Source organism: Lactuca virosa, chromosome 1 (assembly GCF_052849685.1).
Source record: "Lactuca virosa cultivar CGN04683 chromosome 1, Lactuca_virosa_CGN04683_v6, whole genome shotgun sequence".
Taxonomy (NCBI): Eukaryota; Viridiplantae; Streptophyta; class Magnoliopsida; order Asterales; family Asteraceae; genus Lactuca; species Lactuca virosa.
In genome coordinates, this window is record NC_136426.1 from 149893274 (window position 1) to 149903046 (window position 9773).

Sequence of the window (9773 nt, forward strand, 5' to 3'; positions counted from 1 at the left end):
ATCGGTTATTATTATCACATCATATTCATCCATATCATCTTCGGGATCATCCTCAGGTTCCTCCTCCATCTCCTCTTCCGGATCCTCTTCCGGATCCTCCTCTAGATCTTCTTCAGGCTCGAACTCATCAGATTGCAACGGTGCATGTTCAGCTGGAGAAATGGGTTGGTACATGGATGCATAGTCGGGGAAATAGGGATCTCCAGGTAGTACAGGAAACATAGGCTCGTCTGCTGGTGGCATGATTGTACTCCATAAATTATTCATCTAAGCGAAGAACTATTTAGTACTTCTAATATGTTACTCAAAATTTACACATATAAATAAAAGAAAGTCCTATCGACCCTACTTCGCTTAAGTTGGATAATGCATCAGGCCCGACCAAAATAAAACATAGGTGCACATATAGGTTTAGTTATGGTATGACCTATGTTTTATGAAACCAAATTGAGTATTCAATCTAAATCCTTGTGTTTAAGTTTATTAGATTCTTAGCTTCTAAGTGTTGTAGGATAAGGATATTTCCTAAACCTACTAGAGTAAGCCCTAGACTATAGTTGTATTTTTCTTAAAAAGAAAATACTAAGTTCTCCATAGTCGTTAGCTCTGCTACCAATCTATCACACCCCGACCGATGGCGGAAATTGTCGGGGTTGCGACGTTATACAATTGGATCACAAGTCAACCCCATATATTGAATACTTAATATATTTCAAATCAATATATTACAAACCTTTAAGTTTTGCAATTGGAGTTTACATATTCATAATTAAACACACAACGGTAAAATAAAAACAGTTAAAGATTATTCCCAAAAGAAAGGAACTATGATTTCCTTAGAACCGATGTCCTACCTCCGGCTCCTTAGTTACCTGAGAATATACATTTTTGAAATACGTCAACAAAAATTGTTGGTGAGTTCTACAGGTTTTGACTCCGTGAGTTTCATAAAAAGAAATCTTTATAAAACGTGGAATGTTTAACAAAATAAGTTGTGCAAAACATGGTCGATAATGTTATCGATATGCTTCGTGTGAGAACCGATACTTGAAATCCAATACGAGTATCCATGTAAAAATACTTATGATAAAAGTAAATATTAACATATTTTTCTGCAGCAAAATATTTAGTGTTTGTATAAATAGAACCTAACAATCGGTTTAATAATCTATAAACAATATTTATACTACATACAACCTCATCCTAGTTTGTATTAGTATTTCTGTATCCGAGGATCTTGTTAAAATTCCCAATTGTTTGATTTTGAAGACTTTTGGTTGTAATGCTTAATAATGTAAAGCTACCAAAGTTCTAACGGGACAACGGTCGTATGTGTCCCTATCCGAGTTTATACAATACATCGACTGTAAGTGACTATATACATGTTTAGACAGTACTCCGACTGTAAGTGACCATAACAAATGTTTAGACAGTACTCCGACTGTAAGTGACCAACAAAGTTTATACAGCACCCCGGCTGTGAGTGACCAAAATCGACATAGTTCAAATCATCTTATATTATAAGCTTGTCAACATGATCATATTAGAAATACTTGTTATAATTTACACTTTAGTAACTATTAAAGTATGTGTGAATTAAACAATATCATTATTTGTGTATTTCTCATTTACAACAAAACTTTGTATATGCATTTGAAAGTCCAAACAGCAAGATAAATGAAAAGGGCAATTATGTCCATGTTTTTAGAAAATCATAAAAAAATCACCGTAAGTCGAAATCTGGATCCATAAGCTCTCAAAGTTTAAAAAAATGAGTCTACTATGTCCATAATTTTTACCCTGACCTTAAGTGGTTCCTAACCAGAGTGAAAAAGTTCATTTTTACAGACAGGTCCGAAAATGTTCTAAAATCATAGGCAGTTTTGTAAAAATCATTATAAATTGTAGAAAATTGTATGAATACGTGCGATTAGTCCTTGAAAAGGTATAAACCTGAACTATTTCCATTTTGTATAGTTTTGAAATCCATTAAGTTTAAGGAGGGAAAAAGAGTCCGTGAACAAACCACAACTTTTCTGTGAAAAGCTGAAATTTAATCTTAGATATGTTTAGTAACATAACTTGCATTTTTACTTAGAAAAACCTTTAAATATTTCAAATATAAACTTTTTAGTGTGTATTCTCCCCAAAACTTGTAAAACATAAAAGAGGGGCCGTAGAAAACTCACTTTTGTCGCATAGAGTTATTCGGGTTGAGAATGGTTCGTGCGGTTTCCGATTCCACTCAAGTTTGTGATTCGAGTATTCTTTTGGATGTCTTAACACATAAAGACATATATTTACACGTATGTTAGACTTTTATCATGTCTTAAATCATTTAAAATCAGTGGGTTTGATGAAAAAAACAAAGAGTAGAAATCAAGAATATACCTAGCTTCAACTTGGATCAAAAGTATGTTGCCAAAAGGTGGTGGAATAACACAAGCTTTTTGAGAGGAAAAGGGTAACTTTATCAGGGGTTTTAAGGGTTTGAAAGTAGCTACATATGGTATACTTTAAATCTCGAAAATGGGCTGAAAGATGAAGAACTTTTGGGTGTTTGTTTGATGCTCCAAAACGGCCACTGTTTTGGCTATGTTGCTGTCACGAGATCTTCACAGCAAAAGGGTAAGAAAAAGGTAGTTTACTCACTGTTTTGAATCTCAAATTTGGAGTAGCATAACAACTAACTTCCAGAGGTATTTGGTGGTAAGAATATCCAGCAAAAGGAAGGTGTAGATGGGTAAAATGGTGGCTGAAACACAAAAGGGACAACAACCCTTTAGTTCACGGTTTTGATGGCTTTGGAAGGAAGTTCTTGTGGCTGAAAATGAGATGAAGGTTGAGAGTAATTCCCTGGAGTATTAGCTGGTCAAATGAGGGTAAAATGAAGAGGAAATTTCGTGGATATGAAGGAGGAAAGAGTGGAAGAGGATAAGGGGACAAAACCTAGACTAGCTTGTGATGGGATGGGAAGTTATGTGATGTGATCTTGCCTAGCCACTTGCTTGGGTGGTTGCTTAGAGATAGGGTTAGTTAACTAACTAACTACTAGTTAGTTAGTTAGTTAGAAGTTCTAGTTATGGAGAGGGAAGGTCTTAATCTCGAAAATTAGAAAAGGGATTAAGAAGCATTCTTAGTAAAATGTCTTAAGTGATTAAGCACTTATTAGTTAAGTTGGCACTTATCTCAACCATTTCTCTTATCTTAATTGATTTAGACACCATATTCCTTACATAAAATCACTTTAAGTCATGACCCATAACTAGTCATCCACTAGATAATAATACATATGTACAAATACATACATGTATTCTTAGTACAAAATAACAATGTAGTTTTTGTGTATTTGAACTTAAATGTTTATGTTTTACTCTTTTTATTCAAAAACAATTAAATAAATACTAATTATGCCTTATAATAATTCATTTTACATTTTTATTTATTTAAATATAAAATTTATTGACCAAGGTATAATTTCGTGACATTTAACCGGTTCACCATATCGTTAAACACATTTTGTCACTTTGGTTCGTATAGTTGTCAATTTTAGATCATTCAGAACTATTAAGCACACGTTTTACATAGAACTTCACTTACTTATCAACTAGAGACATGTTGATACAGAAATTAAGTTTGTTGCGTTCAAATGATGTTATATGCTAATTTTCACAAACCGGTGATGGTTCGTAGTCATACATCATAACGAAATTTATCAATAGTTACTTGTTTTATATTTCACAAGAACTTATTAAAATAAAAGAGGTTAAATTCCTTCAACCATTTTTGATAAAATACCAATATTGCTTAATAATCAAAACATAGCATCGTACGATCGTTTCTATTTTTACCAATTGTTACATTCTCCCCCTGTTAAAAGAATTTCGCCCTGAAATTCAACTTGCAGACGGGATATCACTAAATAATTGGGGATATTTATTTTTTATTTGATCCTCGCATTCCCAGGTCAATTTTGGTCCTCGTTGAGAGTTCCAAAGAACTTTCACGATAGGAATACGACTCTGTTTTAAACGCTTCACTTCTCGATCCATAATTTCCATATATTCTTCAACGAAGTGGAGTTTTGTGTTCAGTTGTATCTCGTCGAGAGGTATTATGTTGGTGTCGTTGGACAGACACTTTTTCAGGTTGGATACATGGAATATGTCGTGTACTTTGCTCAGTTCTTGAGGTAGCTTTAGTCGATACGCAACAGGACCAATTCTGTCTAGAATTTCGACAGGTCAAATGTATCTTGGGTTAAGCTTTCCTCTTTTGCGCAAACGAATCATACCCTTCCAGGGTGATACTTTTAGCATCAGTCGATCTCCAACTTGGAATTCTAGAGGTGTACGCCTTATATATGCATAACTTTTCTGATGGTCACGCGCTGCCTTAAGTCGATCCTTGATTTGAATGATCTTCTCGGTCGTTTCATTGATTATCTCTGGCACAGTACACATCATGTCATTTTTGTTTGCTCGGGCCAGTTGGGTATCCCCATCCTCTGCCCAACATATAGGCGATCGACATTCGCGTCCGTATATTGCTTCGAATGGTGCTGCTTTCAGGCTGGTGTGATAACTACTATTATAGGAAAACTCAATCAACGGTAGATGAGTATCCCAAGAATTTCCAAAGTCAATTACACAAGACCGTAGCATATCTTCTAGGGTCTGAATGGTTCGTTCACTTTGACCATCTGTCTGTGGGTGGTAAGCTGTGCTCATATCCAAGCGGGTTCCCAGGGATTTATGAAGTGATTGCCAGAACCTCGATGTGAACCTACTATCCCTATCCGAGATAATAGAGGTTGACACTCCATGAAGCTTGACAATTTCCCTGAGATATGTTTTTGTCAGCTTTTCCATGTTGTCAGTTTCCTTGATTGGTAGGAAATGGGCAGACTTAGTTAATCTATCAAATATTACCCAAATAGTGTCATAACCACTAGGAGTCTTGGGCCACTTTGTGATAAACTCCATTCAAATTTGCTCCCATTTCCACTCGGGAATCTCAGGCTGTTGCAGTAATCTCGAGGGCTTTTGATGCTCAGCCTTGACTTTAGAGCAAGTCAAGCATTTGCCCACATAATTGGCAATCTCAGCCTTCATATTAGGCCACCAGTACAATTTCTTCAGATCGAGATACATCTTTTCGGAGACTGGATGTACGTAATATCTTGATTTGTGAGCTTCGTCCATGACTAAGCTCCTAATGTTACCAAAACTTTGTGTCCAGATTCTGTTCATGAAATAACGAGTTCCATCGTCCTTACGCTCAAAATGTTTATCCATTCCCCTTAAAGCCTCTTCTCCAACATTCTTCTCTTTCAGAGCATCTACTTGAGCTTCACGAATATGGGTATTAAGGTTTGAATGGATGGTCATAGATAGTGCTTTTACTCGTCGGCGTTTTGATAAATAGTAATGTATTTTCGTGGTACATTATCCCTGGTCCTTCTACACTCGCCTTATGAAAACACGTCGTATATAATCAAGATCGAATAGACGGTCGACTAAGTAATTCTACCTTAAGCACACAACTCAATAAGGAACAGGAGGTAAAGCAAATTCGAAAATCGTAAGTCTATAGAATCTTACTTATATACAACCCTAACGTATACACTTAGCAAGAATAGATTACCAACAAGGGTCCTTAGTTTCTATATAAATGACGTGACTATTCAGGGTGAGAAGATTTTGGTGGGGTTTTGTATCTGAGTGTTTGCTACTTCTACTTCGTATGCTACATCAAATTTACTAGACTCGTGATTTTTTAGTTGCTTAGACGATGGTGTTGTAAAATTTCATGCAACACTAGAGTCAAATAGAATTGTAGCATATACGTTATCAATGAGGAATGTACCAGTAACCACCGATGGATCTTGTATAGCATCTTTGTTCCCTATCAAAAAAGCCCGACCACGAGCACTCCCATCACCCTTCTTCAACCTTGGGCAAATTCTCTTGATGGACCCTTTTTCTCCACATTCAAAACAAGCTCCTTCCCTACCAGAACCCGATCCATTACCCCTTCCTAGTGCGGCAACAACTAGTGTCATGCCCCGACAAAAGTTCGCAGTGTGACCTTTCTTGTTGCACTTGTAACAATGGAAACATTCTCCCATGTGGTGTCGGTTGCGTTGAGTGCATAAAGGCATATTCCCAGCGTAACTCCTCTGTTGGATTGGAACTGGGGCTGATATCATAGCATAAACCTTTTCGTTTTGATGCTTTTTATACTGGTTCTGGTTCGCTCCATTGGACTTGCGTTTGTGGTGGTTGTTGCTAACCTTTGGAGTTTTAACTTCCTTTACCATTACTCCATTTTCTATTTTGTTCTTGATCAATTGTAGAGCTAGAGGCTTAGCACTAAGATATGTGGTAGGTTTTGATGAAAGTATCATCCCTTTTATTTGTGGAGCCAGACCCCATATATAACGCTCCACTTTATTGCTTTCTGGTCTCACCATGCCTGGACAGAGGAGTGCAAGGTCATTAAACCTTTTCGTGTAAGCCTTGACTTCTGAACCTTTTATCTTCAAGTTCCAAAGCTCATGTTCTAGGCTCTGTACTTCTTCTCGGGGGTAGTACTCCACTATTAAAAGTTTCGTCATGCTTTCCCATAACATCGAGTTGGCCACCGAGACATCCAAGGTTTTTACATGGGCAGTCCACCATGTTAGAGGTCCATCCATCAAGGTGCATGCAGCAAAACGCACTTTTCTAACCTCAGAGCAGTAGCATATGTCAAAGGCAGATTCGACTTTTTCAAACCAACGAGTTAAACCAACAACACCTTCGTTGACATTAAAGTTTCTTGGCTTGCAACTCATGAAGTCCTTGTAGGAACAAGTTCTTCTAGGCTCTTCTGGATGTGAGTGAAGAGTGCTTCCAGGTCCGTTTCCCAGTCCATTCACTTCCACAACTTGTCTTCCATCATTCAAACTCCTTGCATTTGCCATTGCAATAGTAATGCGTTCTAAAACTAGTTGTTCCAATTCTACTGTAGTTTGAGGAAATCCTGACTCGGGAGGTGGTGGAATTAGAGCGCTAGAAGTTGGCGTTTCCGTTACTGGAGTCGGTAGTTGGTGTTACTTCGGGGTTTGCTTTGGTGTTCCTTCTTGGAGGCATTTTGATTTCCTATTTCAGTTAGTAGTAGGGGTTTAGTTAGTGATATTTTTGTTAGTTCTCTCATAATGTTATTATTGATGATCACGATTCATATAATAGTTCAAAAAATATTTTTAAACTTAATAACATATGCTTTATTATATTAAACATTAACATCCGAGTACATTAGTCTTTACCATTCTCAAAATGTAAGGGCTTACCATTAGTGGTACAAAGACCAACTAATAAACAAATAAGGTTCACATATGCTTACATATCCTAACACATATCTGAAAAGTTTGTCGCCAAAATTTGCAAGTTTATCAAAAACTCGACTAATTAGTTTTATATAAACTAAAAAAAAATTGTCCACCGAGCGGCAAATGTCATCATATTTTTCTTCTAGTATTTTATGTTTTTTCCTCTAGTGTTTAGTGTTTTCCCACTAGCATAGCATGTCTCTCCTTGACTCCATATGCCACTGAAAGGGCAATTTGGTTTTGATTTTCCACATTGGTTACTCTTGAATCGAAATTCGTCCAACTGTTATGGCGGCAGTCCATCTCTTGATAGAGATTGTCTTGCAAGATCTGATACTGACCTTGTTTTTTATTCATGCAGGCCATTTCTTCCTTCGTTTTTATGGATTGACCTTGCTTGTTGCTTAGTTCGTCACCGACGTGCCACATTTGTCCATGCAATCAGATGTTCTGCTCAAGTTGGAAGGATGATTTTTTAATATCCATGTCAGATGCAGGTGCAGCCCCTGATGCTTGTCCTTTTTCAAAAGTTCCTACAGTTCGCTTCTCAGTCGTCCTCTGGTTCCCACAACTGCTTTCCAAAACAGGTGGGTCCATCGCCTTTCTAGTGCGAGGGGACCTCAAGTTATACTTTATAGTAGCGCGTTTTGGGACTGAAATCGTTGCAGTTTTTCCGGAACGGCGGAGTGAAAATCCAAGGAAAGAGCGGCTGGGAGTAGGTGGAATTGAGGCGGATGACTCTGAATCGGTTATCATTATCACCTCATTTCATCCATATAATCTTCGGGATCATCCTCAGGTTCCTCCTCCATCTCCTCTTCCGGATCCTCCTCTGGATCTTCTTCAGGCTTGAACTCATCAGATTGCATCGGTGCATGTTCAGCTGGAGAAATGGGTTGGTACATGGATGCATAGTCGGGGAAATAGGGATCTCCAGGTAGTACAGGAAACATAGGCTCGTCTGCTAGTGGCATGATTGTACTCAATAAATTATTCATCTAAGCGAAGAACTATTTAGTACTTCTAATATGTTACTCAAAATTTACACATATAAATAAAAGAAAGTCCTATCGACCCTTATTCACTTGTGATCACACGTTACTTTTAAAACGCCAAGATTTTAGCTTATCAACTACTTCGATTAAGTTGGATAATGCAAAACGCCCGACCAAAATAAAACATAGGTGCGCATCTAGGTTTAGTTATGGTATGACCTATGTTTTATGAAACCAAATTGAGTATTCGATCTAAATCCTTGTGTTTAAGTTTATTAGATTCTTAGCTTCTAAGTGTTGTAGGATAAGGATATTTCCTAAACCTACTAGAGTAAGCCCTAGACTATAGTTGTATTTTTCTTAAAAAGAAAATACTAAGTTCTCTATAGTCGTTAGCTATGATACCAATCTATCATACCCCGACCGACGGCGGAAATCGTCGGGGTTGCGACGTTATACAATTGGATCACAAGTCAACCACATATATCGAATACTTAATATATTTCAAATCAATATATTACAAACCTTTAAGTTTTGGAATTGAAGCTTACATATTCATAATTAAACACACAACGGTAAAATAAAAACAGTTAAAGATTATTCCCAAAAGAAAGGAACTATAATTTCCTTAGAACCGATGTCCTACCTCCGACTCCTTAGTTACCTGAGAATACACATTTTTAAAATACGTCAACAAAAATTGTTGGTGAGTTCCACAGGTTTTGACTCCGTGAGTTTCATAAAAAGAAATCTTTATAAAACGTGGAATGTTTAACAAAATAAGTTGTGAAAATCATGGTCGATAATGTTACCGATATGCTTCGTGTGAGAACTGATACTTGAAATCCAATACGAGTATCAATGTAAAAATACTTATGATAAAAGTAAATATTAACATATTTTTGTGCAGCAAAATATTTAGTGTTGGTATAAATAGAACCTAACAATCGGTTTAATAATTATAAACAATATTTATACTACATTCAACCTCATCCTAGTTTGTATTAGTGTTTCTGTATCCGGGGATCTTGTTAAAATTCCCAATTGTTTGAGTTTGAAGACTCTTGGTTGTAATGCTTAATAATGTAAAGCTACCAAAGTTCTAATGGGACAACGGTCGTATGTGTCCATATACGAGTTTATACAGTACATCGACTGTAAGTGACTATATACATGTTTAGACAGTAATCTATATACATGTTTAGACAGTACTCTGACTGTAAGTGACCATATATATGTTTAAACAGTACTCCGATTGTAAGTGACAAACAAAGTTTATACAGCACCCCGGCTGTGAGTGACCAAAATCGACATAGTTCAAATCATCCTATATTATAAGGTTGTAAACATGATCATATTATAAGTACTTGTTATAATTTACACTTTAGTAACTATTAAAGTAT

At 36.6% G+C, this 9773-nt stretch overlaps 1 protein-coding gene across 1 annotated transcript; it reads right to left on the minus strand.

Moving 5' to 3' along the window:
* Positions 1 to 4985: 4985 nt before the first annotated feature.
* Positions 4986 to 5390, minus strand: LOC145122019 (uncharacterized). Its single transcript, XM_079057700.1, has one exon. The coding sequence runs from the start codon at positions 5388 to 5390 to the stop codon at positions 4986 to 4988; it is 405 nt and encodes a 134-aa protein (XP_078913826.1).
* Between the last annotated feature and the right edge of the window lie 4383 nt (positions 5391 to 9773).